We start from the raw sequence: 17,668 nt of genomic DNA on the forward strand, positions 1-17,668 counted from the left end.
GCCTCCTGAAAAGCCGTCTCCAGGTAATGCTAGCTATGTGCTAGGTCTTTGACTTGGTACACAGGGGCCAGATTCACAGAAGTCTCTGAAGAAGTAAACATTTTTTAACTGTTATTCTTCTAAATCCTTCTTCAGAGTTTCCTTACACTATTTCTTACCTTTTCTCTTATGAACAAAGTTAAGAACAAGTGCTATTCTTTAAAAAAAACATGCTCTTAAATATTTTCTTCATCTTATGATAGCTCTATTCTTGTCTTAAACTACTAATACTTTTTTTTGGACTACAAAGACAGCATATCATTCGATTATAACAATACAGTGTGAACTAGTTAACTAAAACACAAAACAATGGCATGGCTGGAAAACCAATAACTAAAACGCGAAATGGATTCAAACATACTTTAAAATAGAAACAACATGGAACAAAAAAAAAAACTGAATGGAATGAAGTGTATACGAAAAAAAATCAAGCTAAATAAATAAACAAATAACCCACACTACCCCTTAAATACTGGTCGCTTTCCCAATATACTTCTCAAATAACAACTAATTACTGCAAAATTCAACTTTTTAACATTTCTGATAATCAGCTTGATCCCTATCTCCCAGAATACACCATTTTCTGGATTATTTATAGAATAAGTAGACTATTACAGGTAATTAGTAATTAACAACCTAATTCAGGATTAGTGGGATCTGGAACAAAACTAAAATGGAATATCTAGATCACTAAGAAAGCAGTAGGAGCCAGGCACATCGACAGTGATTTCAGCTTGCATGCAGGTTTATTTTGAATTCACAAATAAGAAGAAGTAGTAGTTTACTTGAGAAGTCGATAGCGAAGCCAGACTTGCTGATGTAAAAATCTGTCTCGAACTGGATGGTCACTACGTTGAGCGTGCTGTGTATCCCATCAGGCAACAGTGAGCCGCTCACTTCCTTCAGAGCCATCTCGTTCTCAGGATGGCCGTCCCACACCTTCAGGATGTCATGAGATGCCTCTGTGTCAAACGCTAGAAACTGCAGACTGTAAAAAAAAGGAAAACAAAAGAGAGATCAACTTCACTTAAATTGTCCAATTAAAATCTATGTTTATTACTATTAACATGTACAGTGGTGTGAAAAAGTGTTTGCCCCCTTCCTGATTTCTTGTTCTTTTGCATGTTTGTCACACTTAAATGTTTCAGATCACCAAACAAATTTAAATATTAGACAAAGATAACACAAGTAAACTCAAAATGCAGTTTATAAATGAAGCTCTTTATTATTAAGGGAATAAGAAATCCAAACCTACAGGGCCCTGTGTGAAAAAGTACTTGCCCCCCTGTTAAAACAAATTAACTGTGGTTTATCACATCTTTGGAAAGCTGAGTTCAATTTCCCTAGCCGCACCCAGGCCTGATTACTGCCACACCTGTTCTCAATCAAGAAATAACTTAAAAAGGACCTGCCTGACAAAGTGAAGTAGACCAAAAGATCCTCAAAAGCTAGACGTCATGCTGCGATCCAAAGAAATTCAGGAACAAATGAGAAACAAAGTAATTCAGATCTATCAGTCTGGAAAAGGTTATAAAGCCATTTCTAAAGCTTTGGGACTCCAGCGAACCACAGTGAGAGCCATTATCCACAAATGGCGAAAACATGGAACAGTGGTGAACGTTCCCAGGGGTGGCCGGCCGACCGAAATTACCCCAAGAGCGCAGCGTCACAAAAGACCCCACAATAACATCCAAAGAACTGTAGGCCTCACTTGCCCCAGTTAAGGTCAGTGTTCATGACTCCACCATAAGAGACTGGGCAAAAATGGCCTGCATGGCAGAGTTCCAAGACGAAACCACTGCTGAGCAAAAAGAACATAAAGGCTCATCTCAGTTTTGCCAGAAAACATCTTGATGATCCCCAAGACTTTTGGGAGAATACTCTGTGAACTGACGAGACAAAAGTTGAACTTTTTGGAAGGTGTATGTCCCATTACATCTGGCAAAGAAGTAACACAGCATTTCAGAAAAGGAACATCATACCAGCAGTAAAATATGGTGGTGGTAGTGTGATGGTCTGGGGCTGTTTTGCTGCTTCAGGACCTGGAAGACTTGCTGTGGTAAACGGAACCATGAATTCTGCTGTCTACCAAAAAATCCTGAAGGAGAATGTCCGGCCATCTGTTCGTGACCTCAAGCTGAAGCGCACTTGGGTTCTGCAGCAGGACGATGATCCAAAACACACCAGCAAGTCCACCTCTGAATGGCTTAAGAAAAACAAAATTAAGACTTTGGAGTGGCCTAGTCAAAGTCCTGACCTGAATCCGATTGAGATGCTGTGGCATGACCTTAAAAAGGCGGTTCATGCCTGGAAACCCTCCAATGTGGCTGAATTACAACAATTCTGCAAAGATGAGTGGCCAAAATTCCTCCCCAGCGCTGTAAAAGACTCATTGCCAGTTATTGCAAACGCTTGATTGCAGTTGTTGCTGCTAAGGGTGGCCCAACCAGTTCTTAGGCTTAGGGGGCAATCACTTTTTCACACAGGGCCCTGTAGGTTTGGATTTCTTTTTCCCTTAATAATAAAGATATTTATAAACTGCATTTTGAGTTTACTTGTGTTATCTTTGTCTAATATTTAAATTTGTTTGGTGATCTGAAACATTTAAGTGTGACAAACATGCAAAAGAACAAGACATCAGGAAGGGGGCAAACACTTTTTCACACCACTGTATTTATATTATGTAGTGGCTTCCCTTTCTCAACAGGCAAGCAAATAGCTGAGCTCTTCAATACCAGTAAACAAGTTAAGCAAAAAGAATGAGACAAAAACCAAACCAACGCTAAGCTTAAGTATGCTCAGCGGAGCTGGAGAATTGATTTATTGCTCTTGGCCTCGACACCGGTCAAGGCAAATAAAATCATGGTCAGTGTCTGGGTCTTGGCACGAATGCTCTGGGTCTTGGTCTTAGACAAAACAGTTGTCTCCACATTCCTCAGACATTAAAAACAAAACAAATTAATGACCAGTAAACTACAAGTGCTATGCTTGTGTATCTAGAGAATCTCAAAAATCTCAATACCAAAGTATTGCCAGGATGTCAACATTTAATTGTACTTTTCATAGTAAAATTCTGTATTTAGATTTTTTTTGGGAAATGCACTCAGTATTTACATAAAACAACAAAATTACTGTGAAACTGTAACTGAAAAGACCATATAGTGCTGCTACAGCAACAAACGAGATTTATCCCCATTGCTCTGTACCATTAAAATGCATTTCTATCCATTTTGGAGGTCCCTTATTTGAACTACATAGTTTTTCCTTCAGTAACACTGATGGAATACATTTCAATGGAAACTGGCAAACTAAATTTTTGTCTTCATAAAAGAACAAGTAACAAGCTTTGGAAGTGTTTTATTGCACTAGACTTATATTTTATATACTTTATATTTTGTTTAATTTGTACTTTTATAGTGACAGTTGTACATGTCAAGAAGGCTGCAGTTGTGCTGTCTGTTTTATCTTGACACGGCTGTCTTTGTTTTCATAGTGGGGGTCCTCACGCCTCACCTTTCACCCCTCATTGCTCACTAGCAGCTCAACACAACATCACAACATTTCACAGATCGAGAGACAATAGTTAATCTGATAACAGAGTTATAGGGAAAAAATTACTTGATTATATTAATGAAAAATATTGGGTCTATTGCAATTCAGCCAGTGGATTGGCCACTAGGGGGTCCAAAGAGGCTGCAGGGGGTCCAATAAGTGTATACGTTATCTTAATTAAAACTGTCGATGACTATACTGTTTTTCATCTTGTAATCGAAATAGTTACTGTCAATGGTGACTGTCACTGACGATTATATGTAAAAGTACTAGGGCTGTCAAAGTCAATGACGCATTAGCGAGATTATTGATGTCACATTTTTTTTTAAGTTAGTTTGACCCTTTAAGCCATCTGCAGTAGTGCAGGCTGAAGCCCAGCTGCAGCATGCTGTATGTTTCTATGATAAAATCCGGGACTGGAGCTCTCTATTTGAAATACAGCTTTTAAAGTGATATCTACAGCACTTTCAGCACACTACACTGGCTAGTGCTTGTGGGAAAATTGGATAAATCAATAAGCAGCAAACTAACAAAAGCAACAGCAAAGTGAAGCTGCAGTTCCCCTCAAGAGCCTCCACTGTAACAAGAATCCACGAGCTGTATGAACGAGAGTGAGAGGCTACAATCACGGAGGCGTTGAACCATTGACTGTATATATGATAGATGTGACGTATACATGCACTGTTGTTCTCACTGGATGTTGGTGATAAAAACTGGAAACTGTGTTTACTCTGGAGACGTTCAGGTCTATGTGAACTCTTACATGCTTACACAACTAAAAATAATGTTAGTGAATTATTGAAAGTAAGAAATACATTCTGATGAAACCTATTTTGTCCACTCTTATAGCTAGAACAAAGTGCACTGCATTTTAAAATGAAAAAAAAAAACAATTACTCACGATCAGAACTACACATTGTAACTAACTCCTCCAATCATTTGACAGCCGTAAACAATGACAATAATTTAAATATAGCTAATTACTGTCAACATTACGTAAGTCAAATATGATTAATATTGATTAGCTACATACGATTAATCACAATTATTTTAACTGTTTGTTAGGCCAAAAAATACAAATTGCAGAATTTTAAAAAAAGAGCTAAATACTGTCAACAGTAAATAAGTCAAATGAGATTATTTATGATTAACTATGTAAAACACAATTATTACGACCATTTGTCAGCCATTAAAATGCAGATTGCAGTAAAAATTCTGTTGATTACTGTCAACGGTAAATAAGACAAATGCAATTAATTGCAAGTAACTACAGAAAATACTGTGATTAATCATGATTAATTATTTCAAAATACAAATTGCAGAATTTAAAAAACAGCTGATTGCTGTCAACAGTAAGTAAGTCAAATGTGATGGATCATGATTACTTATTTACTGTTTAATTGACAGCCCTAAAAAAATGCAGATTGCAGTAACTAAGAAACAGCTGATTATTGTCAATTCGGACAAATGTGATTACAAATAACTACACAAAATACTGTGATTAATCTCGATTAACTATTTCAGTTGTATGACAGGCCTAAAAAAATGCAGATCGCAGAATAACAGCTGAGTACTGTAAACAGCATCATACAATTACAGCACAGTAATTTCTGTGTGTCAGATGACTTTAAAGTTACACATTATACATAATTACTGTGAAAGAAACCTAATAATTTACTGTAATTTCACAATCCAATATTTACTTACCCAATAAACTTTGTCTCAGTCTTGTGGAGTCTTGTGGGGTCTTGGTCTTAATCTCAATCACTGTGGTCTTTATTACAGCTCTGTATCTTGATCATGGAATGTAATAGGCAGACTAGGCAGTCTAATCTGAACATTTAATTCCCTGTTCCTCTTCTGGGTCAGTGCAGCACCCATCTGCTAAACTTCAATTAACTCCACTCTCTCCCTTGTAATTCCTTGCTGATTCCCTTTTAATCAGCAGCCTAAATACCTGTTTTAGCTGTGGCTCAACTTCCCAAGCTTTGATAGCACTTTTTTTGGCTCCGGCCGCGATCAAAGGTGCGTAATGAGATTTGGCAGTATGATTTTAGCGGAAGCTGGAGTTAGTCCCAACCTTGATCTCTTCTTAATGAACTTGCCGTGTAATATTTTCACATGTCTGTAATTCATGAGGTACCTGACAGTATTGCCCGAGTCCACTTCGATGGTCCATGTGCAGCGGAGGTTGTTGTCGTACGGGAAGGGATATCCAGGAGATAATATCCGGCCGGATGATTCACCTTTGAAACTTCCACCACACTCCGCTACGATAGATCAAAATAAATGGGTTATTACCCCACGAGCTTCCACTCATAACAGTGATCTATATGATCCTTAACCCCTAGAGGTCGCAGTTATTGCTGCCGATGACGAAAGTATGGTGTAATTTTACATTAATTACTCTTAGCTCATTGAAACAAGCAGAGAGAGTGTATTGAAAGTGCAAATTCTTCTTTCCATTCACACTCCATTTGTGTTTGTAAGGAGATATTTTATTATGATTTGATAAAAAGTAAACACTGTGTACAGTCTTGTTTTGTGTCTTGCGTTATATTTGTTTTCATTATTACTGGCATCAAAGGATATGCTATCAAGATACTTGGAGCTATTAACACAATGTATATTGAATATAAACATAATTCCGTGTGCCTAATTAATACATAACTAATCAATGTTGTAACTATTTAAATTCATTAAATAATTACAATTAAATCGGATACGTAGCAAAACAGACATAACTCAACCTCTAAGATCGAAAGTTTACTATGTAGTTAATTATGTAATTGCATTTAATTTAAGTAGTTTAAGTAATTATATAACATGCAATCCTGTGCAAAGACAGAGGCCACCTTTCATTATTTTAATCACCAGCCATTAAATACAAGCTGTTAAGTTTTTCCAGAGATATTTGTGAAGAGATTAGATAAGATAATCCAATTCTGTAAGGAAAAGGAAAGTTAAAGGGAAAAAAGGGGAAAAACAAAAGTTTCATAAACCGAAGTTCAGAAAATGATTAAAAGCTACACAGAAAATAGGACTCATAACAACTACCTGCAAGACCTGGTAAACCACTGAAACTGTCCCCAGCCGACAAAACAGCAATTACAGTTTTCATCTTTGAGAAACCACAACATCACTGATTGTGTGTGTGATAACTTCGAATGCAACAAGCAGAAAATGCAACCAACTTCTAAGACTGAACTTTGGAGATGTAGATTTCTTGGGAAAACTGAAAGCAAAACTGTCTCCCAAAAATAACTGAAAATAACAAAGTGGAGACTAAACTCTGATGTTGTATGTAAAATCTGATATTGTATGTAGCTGTTCTGTATTTTATGTAGTTGTTAAGTAGTAGGCTTCTGTGTAATTGCCTGTTTCTTGCTTTTTCCTGAGGTTTAAAAATGATAAACCTGCTGGCCGTTTTCACTGGAGATTAATTAAATGAAGGGCACTCCCTGACTTTTGCAAGGTACTCTAAATTCATGATATAGTGAGTTTAATAAAACTTTTGTATTAAAACTTCAAACTTCTGAGATTTAATGCCACACTCAGGAAGTTTTGGAGAGCAGCCCCAGAATTGGAGCTTTCAAAACACTTACATTTTATTTATGGATGCATATCAGTATCAAAATCAAATGAATGAAAATGTAATATGTAAAATGGCAATGCATTTGTATGTGTGCATTTAAATTTGCCACTCATATATGCACTGATCAGCTCGAAATGAAAAGTCTAATTCAATACTGTGATTTTAATTGGCCATTCGGTATACTAGTATTGACATTTCATTTACAAAAAGATTTAGATGCTTTTTTAGTAGTTTTATTTAATTCAAATGTATTTCCAGAACTGCACAGTTATGCTTCATGTAATTGTGCAATTAAATATTTATCTTATTTGCATTTTCACTTACTAATAATACATTTAAACTGCACTAATCAAAGAGAACACCAAGCAACAAAGAGGGCACAATTCAAATAAAGTCAAAGGAAACAGCAACTCTCCAACAGCACGCTCAGCGGAAAAGCCTTCATCTTAAACCATGCCAGCTAAAGACTTAAGCTACTCTTATGTCAGCAGATGAGGTGAAGAAGAGAAAAATAGCCACTTGGCTTCTAAAATTTTAATAAAGCTACTAATAAAGCAGCTAAATTTTTGTGTAAATGAAATGTCAATACTAATGTAACAAATGGCAAGTTAAAATCGCAGTATTGAATTTGACTTTATTAAAATGCAAACATTATTTTCATGCAAACATAAAATTTTAAAAATATCAGTATGTTCTATTTACATTTTGGACACTAGCCCTGGGTATTGTTTAATATTTTTCAATGGTGATACCTTGACTTCAACACAGATTCCTTAATGTTACTTTTTTCTAAAACCTTCTTTTAAATTACAAATCAAAAGTGGGTGTGGCTTAAAACAGAAATAAGTGGTACTATTTACTGACCACAAGAGATTGCAGACTAATCTAGATACACTGACATTAAGAACATTGACAAAACAGTAACAATAGTATATGGAATGTACTTCAGACAATCAGCAGCCTAGATTTTGGATCAATTATGCCTATTGGCGCACATATTCTAAGACTGACTAGGTATTTAAATGTTGTACTGGATGACATGGAATGTTACATTACTCAGTAGTATTAAAGTAATTTGGTCCATAAAAGCACTGCATTTAGATACTCGCTCTGGACAACATATTGCAATATATTCCACTTTCCTATGGCTCTGCAGTGCTGTGGCTCTCCTGAACCACACTTGGTTTAAATATGCTCTGGCAAAGCTTCAGTGGAAAATATTAGGCATTTTAACAAAAACCCGCTTTATAAATTCAGGACTGTGCCATTAATAATAAATTCACAGGTTATTGTAATCTTTTGATAGGAGGTTTAACATCACACAGCAGCCTCCCCCACAGTCCTGCTAACGTAGGAGAACGCCAAAGCCAGTTATGCATGCACACAGTGTCGCCTTTAAGTGCACTTCTTCGCTTCTGCCGTTAATTAATGTTAAAAATCTGTCCACATTATATACGAGCTGGAGCCCACTCTGGAGGCAGGAGAGCGCGGTATACATCACTGCAAAAAGCCAGCCATTATCACATTCATCCTAGCGCCTGTCATAAACTCCAAACCCACATACAGAACATCATCGCTTACAGCGGTGGACTCCTAATTACATTACATGCAAGCAACAGCTCCTTTACAGATAACAGCAAAAAAATACACCCAAAGTGGCAATGGCTGCCTGTGTGTTAACCCTTAGAAGTCCCTTAAAGATATATTAATGGTGAGTTGCGGTATATTTGATTTCTATTGTGGAATTATTTAAACATAATTATATTACAATTGATTACATGCAAGTTAGATAATTAATTACTTTTCAATTATCTAATTACTTAAACAATGAAAAAACATGGCAACAAACTATGGTAGCACTCCACTGAAGGGCAGCATTCATAATGCTACATGAAGGTTGGGCAAAATACTCTGAGAAAGAAGTGATGACTGAATAATGAATACACTGTCCTAAATGTATCCACCACTACTCCCACATACTCCCAGATTAATAACTGATCATCCTTTGAGTATCAGTCTACTTAGCTTTAGCAGACTCAGTACACTCCCAGATTAATAACTGATCATCACGTTGATTTATCAATCTACTCAGGCTTTAGCAGAGCTCAGTAACACTGAGATTAATAACTGATCATCACATTGATTTATCAGTCTACTCAGGCTTTAGCAGAGCTCAGTAACACTGAGATTAATAACTGATCACATTGATTTATCAGTCTACTCAGGCTTTAGCAGAGCTCAGTAACACTGAGATTAATAACTGATCACATTGATTTATCAGTCTACTCAGGCTTTAGCAGAGCTCAGTAACACTGAGATTAATAACTGATCATCACATTGATTTATCAGTCTACTCAGGCTTTAGCAGAGCTCAGTAACGCTGTAATTAATAACTGATCACATTGATTTATCAGTCTACTCAGGCTTTAGCAGAACTCAGTAACACTGAGATTAATAACTGATCATCACATTGATTTATCAGTCTACTTAGGCTTTAGTAGAGTTCAGTAACACTGAGATTAATAACTGATCATCACATTGTTTTTATCAGTCCACTCAGGTTCTAGCAGGGACTTCAGGTTTTGTAAACAAGTATGTTTCCTACATGTTGTTCACCGATTCTAAAATAGTTCATAAACACTGATGGTATTTCTTTTGAATACTGTATGTTTTTTTCATTTAGTGGCAAGTATTCTAAAAGCATTCTCCTGAAAATGTAAAAGGTAACTGTATTCTGAATACTGCCTTTTCAAAATGTAACTGAATACAGACACTTAAGTTTTGTATTCTGAACATGTACTCCCAAAACTTAGAAAATCTAAATCTAAACTGATATAAGCATCAGTAGTTAAAAAGGTTGTTTTTGTTAATTTTGGTGTTGTTTCACCTTAGAAAGTGTGATGATAACTGAAGCTTGCTAGAATAAGACTTTAGAAATGTTTATATGTGTTAATGTCAGTCAAGAAAAGCTTCAGCGTTTAGGCGCTGTGTAGCATTATCAACACCATTGTGAAGTGTTACCCATAAATTGTGTTAATAACATGTGTGTGACATAAATACAGTTAGACCTCATGTCATAAAAATCTGTGATAACGAGAACGATTTATGCTACTTGCGGCCCACACGAGCGACAACAAAAGCTTTTGCTGCCCACAAGAAGATTTAACTGGCCCATTCAGTTTAAATGATCACAAATATAACATAATAATCAATGCATCGTATTGATTTTCACTTAATGATAATCAAGTAACAAAATAAACGCCAAAAATTCTTACATTTCTGGTTTGTAGCCATTTTTCCACTATGGATCAATATCAAACAGTGAAAAAGAGAAACATTTTACCATGACTTACACTGAAAATACAAACATAACTAGCTTTGTTGGTTTCACTGGTCATGCATTTTGCCAGACCAATTTCTAAACTCGGCCTAAATATTTTAGCAAATATTTGTGATGAATTCATGAATGTCATGAAGTCATATTTCTTATATTTAAATGTATGTGTTTCATTAAATGTCTAAAAGTATGCTTATTGAAGGTATGTCTACTGTAGTGAAGTTTTTCTTTGGTTTTAATAAAAATGAAAGCCAACACTCCCCGAGCAGTACAACCATGGCCCACTGGGGGGCCACGGCCTACAGGTTGAAAACCACTGATTTATATAGTTTTGTTTAATCCACTATATTTCTAAAAGAAACCACGAAAAACTCCACTGTGCAGCTCTTGGAACTGGAAAAAACTGGTTTGGTTAGCCTTGGATCAGCCAAGCTGCTTAAATTGTATAATAATGATGGACAAAGAGCGGCAGATTGAACAGCGACAGTGTGCCAACATTGCTTAATGCTATGATCAGATACCTGTGCTAATACCTTAAACATGCTGACTCATTTGTGAAAGCATCACCAAAATGTATCAGTTACCGGACTGAGAAGAAAACATGAAACTGAAGATTCCATCTTTAATTAAACAGCAGTTACATGTTCCTGCTGCTCCATTTTAGGTGAAATAGAAACATTTTAATAAGAAGCTGGCAAATAAGAGGCCAACTTCAGCCTTGTGGAGAAGACATGAGTCTCAGCAGCTACTTCTCCCCACAGGATTCAAGTGGATTCTGAACATGTTTCAATGCCAGCCCCAAATAATTTGTATAGCCCAGATTTATTAAAACAAGCTGTCCTTAACTTTCGCTCTCAAATTGTCACACAGCATCATCGTATCTATCATGTGCCTCACCATGACCCCCTCTGATATCACACTGAGCCCAAAGCTACAGTGAAGGCCGTAGAGAGGCAAAGACAAGTAATGACAAGTATATAAATTCTACTTGAAGCTTGCAAAGACACATTAGAATACACTGCAACAGAATATAACCTATTATTCCACTCCAAATAGGGATAATTCACAAATTAAAAGAAATCATGACTGGCTCAGCATGCGTGAGGTGAGATATGACCAGGTAGGTTTATGACTAAACTGGGACTGAGTCTCTTTGATACTGACAATGTAACGTGTTATGAACACTTCTTATAAAGCATTAGGTTAACAATTAACAATTCATTATACACAATAAACATAAACACTATAATGTGTAACGAATTTTCAAAAATATCTATAGCCACATTTATAAGGCCTTATGCATTTATCATAATGTCTTCTGAATGTGTTCATAGGTTCCTATAAATATAGAACACAGAACGTTACCTCTTCTAAACTAACTCTTCTGAACTTTTGGCTTGGACTGAAAATTTATAATCTTCACTACCATCAGGATTTCTCTGCTAGTTTCAATGAGCTACAAATGAGAAATAATTTATGTTGAATTACACCATACTTTTGTTACCACCAGTGACAACTGCAGTTTCCACAGATAATGAAAGCAGACGTGACCCTAACACTTCAAAATACATATTTAATGTTACGGCTGTGTGACTTGCTCTGCACGCTGTTACAATAACCTGAAAGATATAAACGCTTTGAAGAGGGAAAATGGTTTATGACAATTCTTAAGTGCCGTGAGAATAAAAATATATAAATAAATCATTTGCAAAAAAAAAAAAGATAAACGCCATCCTTCAAAAAAAGAACTGACTGTTGTGAGTTATTCTTAACACAAAGCACATTCTGAGCCCCATATCAGTTTTGTTGCAAATTCATGTTTTACAGCAGAAACAGTCAAACGCCAGTGCTGTTCTCGATAAATCCGTTCAGTGAATCAGCGTTTCTTTTTTGTCTGTTTCCTTTTCTCAGTAAGTGCTTCTTCACATAGCAGGGTTGTCTTCTCACAGTGGAAGGATGGACAGAAACATCTTTGGATTTTTTTACATCTGAACCAAGAGTGGGTCTTGATTTTCTCCTCTCTCAATGATGAAAGCTTTAAGTTCTGTTTATCTGATTGGAACAGTTTTGGTGGCCTATTTTGTCCCATTTTGGACTGTAGTTTAAAAGAACTCCTTTTTGCTCAACTTTTATGCAAGTGGATTATCTTATATCTAATCTCCTCAGAATCTCCTGAAAAAAGAACAACTTGTACTTCGACTGGACAAAACAATGGCCATTCTTTAAAGGAAGAGGCTTGCATGAAAAATGTCAATGAGTAATGTGAGTTCACAGCTGGGAAAGATAAAGGTTGATTTGTTTTAGGTTTGCTTCACTTCATGACAGCGATCATTTTTCTGAATCTGGCGGGATGGATCATTATGGTACATAAGGTCAAGTGCAACAGACAGCCTGCAGATAACTGTACTGACTGAATGACCTGCCAGTGACTACAGTGGAGCTCAGGTAAGGAAAAAATACTCTTCACCTTCTCCTGCATTTTAATAAACTACAATTCAAAAACTGGGAACCAGCATTCAAAAGTGTGGAAGCAACTTCTTCAATAATATGAAACCAGTTTGTTTAAAGATACTTAAGAGTATCTTTACAGCATCTTTATACCTCATAGCTTTCAAATAATTCTTTGAAAGAATTAAAAATAATTGTAGATGTATCCAGAGTGATGAACGGAACTGAAAAAGGTTCTAAAACAATCTTGAGAATAAAGTTATAATAATATTCATATCCAGAATGCCTTGTATTTGAACAGTGATGAAGTGAACTTGCTATTTATTATTTAATATCCTCTTGTTGTTGCTTGAAATATTGAATAAAACTAAAGTAAATGCATCTAAAAAACACTTTCTGGCATCTACTTTATAAAAATTTAGATCTAAACTGTATATCATTAATGCATAAAAATGGCAAAAATTAATATGAGTAAATCCAAACTGACGGTGAATGGTACTTGCTTATGATTCAATGTGTTCGGCTTTCCGAACGGAGAGAAAGAAGCGCATAAAATGTTGCATTTAACAGCTTGCTTTTGAATGAAATATTTAGCTCAGGAGTCGACCCAAAAGCGCACCATTTTGATGCTAAAAATTCCCAAGGCTCCCTTATCTGTGCAAGTAGGCCTCCAGGCAGACTTCCAGGCACCACTGTGAATTTTCTTTAGGACTCTTCGAGCATCTACCCACCCAAACGTGCTGTATCGTTATTTACGGCTCTATTGTCTGGAAATTTGGGTTCAATTCAGGGCACTGAAGCACTGGCCTCCGCCTCTGAGCTCGTCACTGCTGGAGGGCTGTGAGACTGAAGCAATGTCTCAATGGCTACAGCCGTCAAAAGTTCAACAAGCAGGTTTAGGGTAGGTACAGGTTTCATTTAGCAGGGTACTATCAGTTGTGGGATAAACCACGATGAGGCCCAGAGTAGCACAGGTTTCTCAGTTCTTCTTTTTCATGTTCAGACGTTCAAATTTGTTTTGATAAGTTTGGGGGGAACAAAGCTCACAAGGAATTCACGTCTAAAAATGGGTGAACACCCGCAGCTATAGTTAACACATTATACATTATATGGCCAAAAGTGTGTGGACACCCCTTCTAATTATTGAGTTCAGGTGTTTCAGACACACCTATGACTAACAGGTGCATACAATTAAGCATGCAATCCCTACAGACAATATTGGCAGTAGAATGGATCATCCTGAAGACCTCCTGACTTTAATTGTGGCACTGTCATAGGATGCCACCTTTGTGGCAGTTCATCCTTCGTCATTTCATAAAATGTCTGTCCTGCTATGTCTGCCTTGGTCAACTGTAAGTACTATTATTGTGAAATGGAAGCGTCTAGGAGCAACAACAGCTCAGCCACAAAGCGGTAGACCATGCAAACTCACAAAATGGGGCCGCCGAATACTAAAACAAGAAGCATGTAAAATTCGCCTATCCTCTGTTGCATCACTTACTACAGAGTTCCAAACTGCACACAAGTCTAAGACTGAATAGAAGTCTAAGAACACTATATGCAATGCCAAGCGTCGGCTGGAGCGTTGTAAAGCACACTCAATGGCCACAATCATCAAAAGTAAGTTTTGAGGAAAAAAGGAGCAGTATTTAATGAAAAGAACACCTCGCCAGTTGTTAAACATTAGGATGGATCTATTATGCGTTCAGCAAATTCTGGTAGCAAATGTGACAGTCAGTCAAGAAACTGAAGCTGAAAAGAGGTTAACTTCTACAACAGGTCCATAATCCAAAATGTTTTTTAGTCTCCTGTCTGACGGAACAGAGAAGCCTCCATTTTAACCCATGTTTCAGTCCACAACAGATCTGCTATACACACATCTTCCACCCTACTTCTAACAGAACACCTTCCCCAGAATGGAGAACTACGTTCCACTGTGTTGGGGCCGACTGTCAAGGCAATAGTGCGAGATTCTACGATGATGTACAATGAAGATTCATTCTCATTCTTATTCTTCCAGCACTTAAAGATTGTCATAAATCATTTTCCCTCTCAAAGGGTTTATCCTCCAGGTTAGCATAACAGCACACAGAGCAACAGTCACACAGCACTAACATTAAATATGTATTTGGATGTGTTAGGGTCACGTCTGCTTTCGTTAACTGTAGAAACCGCAGTTATCGCTGGTGATAACAAAAGCATGCTGTTGTTCAATATGAATTATTTCTCACTCATAGCTCATGGACACAAGCAGAGAAATTCTGTTGGATTTGGTGGATGGCCAATATTTTTGGGCCAACTTTAGTGATTTTTTTTTAAGCAACAGTCAAAAAGCACAAAAACATTACTTTTTACAGCACTCACACTTTGGATGATAAATAAACACAACACATTAATATTAAACATACTCCTAACAGATGGATGTACTTCAGATGAAGCATTCAGAGGAGCATAAGTGTTCACAGAAAACATGCCCAGCTAATATGGTTTTTCAGACTGTACAAATAAAAATCAGATCAGTTTTAGCACCGTAAAATGAAGAATAGGACTGTGTGTATGTTTGCAGTAACAAATAGCATGGATATGAAGTAAACAGCCCAAAATGAGAGTGAACACACCCTATGAAAGAACGTGAATTTGATTTAACAACCAGCTTGTTAGAGGGCTAACACCATAACAGGCTAACTTAACATTTTCAGATTTAGGCTTTAAGTTGAAATATTTGCCGGAAAATCTCACTGTAAAACTGCAAAGTAAAAAAACATGCTACACGTACATCAAGTAGGTTTCAACGTCAAAACTGACTAAGTCATATTAAATCCAGTGTGAATACATCACCATTAGCTTCGTGTTAACATAACTCGCAATAGCGAAGTCTGAGAACGTTTCCACTGCTCCAGAGTCAGGGGGCACCGTGCTTTACACCACGCCAGCTGACACCTGACACTGCACAATGATCTTAGGTTTGTGTGAAGCTGCTCAGCCATAGAGAATCATTTTATGAAGACTCTGATGCACAGTTCTTGGAAGAGCATAGGTGATTTTTCAGCACTCGGCAGCCCCACTCTGTTAGTTTGCATGCTCTACTATCTGAGATGTTCTTGTTCCTTAGCGCTTCCGTTTCACAGCAATAGCACTTACAGTTGACCAGGGCAGATCTAGCAGGGCAATGGGTTAGCTGTTAACAATAGGCATGGCTGAAACACCAGAACTCAAATATTAGGAAGGGTGTCCACACGCTCCTGGCCATACAGTGTAGTTTTTCACCAGGATATTTTTTGTTTAAAAACATTTAGACAGTTAAACACCACTTTTAATTCCATTCTAATTGCATTTTTAATTTTTTAGTGACAGGAAAAAAAAGCAGAAAACATATTTTATGGAAAATTACACAAAAGCATTATAATAGCCTTATAATAACTTGCACTTAATGGCTGTTTTGACTGAAAATTTAATAAATGAAGGTCTCTGACTTTTCCACAGAACTGTATGTCTGAAAACTACAACACAGATTGGCTGAAATGATTTAACTGCCAATTACTTTTCTGTTGTCTTATAAAATGAGCAAACGCAGTGAAATAAAGCTAATGATATTATAGATGTGGCAGCTGATCCATGCATTATATCATTAAGGCATACACTGTGATCGAAAAGTGACACTTACGTAAATCCTCTTACGCATGCAGACCACGGCCTAATTGACGAAGACGTATGGGACGAGAAGGACGCAGTACTAAGGGCAAACGCTGTCCCTCTCCAATTCGAGAAGGGTTCACGACAGCAGCAGCCTTGCAGATCAATTATTCAGAACAAAAGCACTAGCACTATTTGTATATGCATGCAAAGAGGAAAGAACAGCGGCTGCATTTTTAACAAAGCCCAATTAAGTGGAATCCGTGTAGGACTAAATCCTGCAGATTAAGGGTCAGCATGCTGATGGGGTGTGTATGTTAATGGTGGCTGACAGTGCGGAGGTGGAGGAGTGATTACCTATGCAGGACGGCAGCTGATGGTCCCAGGCCCGCCTCTCGCCCGTCATGCACCTCAGCACGCTGCTGCCGTGGAGACTGTAGCCAGGGTCGCATTGGTATGTGACAGCACTGCCGGCGAAGTGGCCCTGGTCGCTCACTTTGGAGCCGAACTGCGGCACGCCCGGTTCATCGCAGTGGGAGAGCTCGAAGCCTGAGGAAAAGGACACGGGACAGTAGGAAGGTTAGCATCAGCTGCTAGAAACCAAGCATATAAAGGAGCTCATTCCAAATTAAATCAACTATTTAAAAGAATACTCTGGAGAAACTTTAAATTTTACATAATTTTCTCATTGCACGAAATCTCATCAATCAAGACGTGTTTGGAGTCCGACTGGCTAGCTTTGCGCTGGAGCTATGAGGCAAAGTAATGGAAGCTTATGAACAACAATTAGCACCAGGCCTGAATTATCATAATGTAGACTTGCTTATGTGTTTCTGTATGACTTACTGTTATATACAAAAATGGACAAAAAGACAGATCTGAAAACAGCTACCGCAACTGCTTTTGGCTTTTAGCTTTAACTTTAGAAACTTTTTACAGAAATCAGTCTGTGACACAATGTCAGAAACCACAGCAGCAAGTAGGCATGTAGTTTGCACAACTACTGGTGTGGCTATAAGCTTCCATTACCTGTTAGCTACACTAGTCTCTGTGGCTTCTTTGTA

At 37.3% G+C, this 17,668-nt stretch overlaps 1 protein-coding gene across 1 annotated transcript in view; it reads right to left on the reverse strand.

Annotated features, from left to right (window-relative positions):
• The window catches only part of csmd3a (CUB and Sushi multiple domains 3a), a 457,456-nt gene that overhangs the window by 224,993 nt on the left and 214,795 nt on the right, over positions 1-17,668 (reverse strand). Inside the window, exons 24-26 of the mRNA XM_036558514.1 lie at positions 16,962-17,153; positions 5,735-5,861; positions 825-1,027 (exon numbers count right to left, since the gene is read on the reverse strand). Coding sequence (XP_036414407.1) covers positions 825-1,027; positions 5,735-5,861; positions 16,962-17,153 — 522 coding nt within the window. The remainder of the gene's footprint in view (positions 1-824; positions 1,028-5,734; positions 5,862-16,961; positions 17,154-17,668) is intronic.

The sequence above is a fragment of the Colossoma macropomum genome, unplaced genomic scaffold, assembly GCF_904425465.1.
Source record: "Colossoma macropomum unplaced genomic scaffold, Colossoma_macropomum, whole genome shotgun sequence".
NCBI classification, from domain to species: Eukaryota; Metazoa; Chordata; class Actinopteri; order Characiformes; family Serrasalmidae; genus Colossoma; species Colossoma macropomum.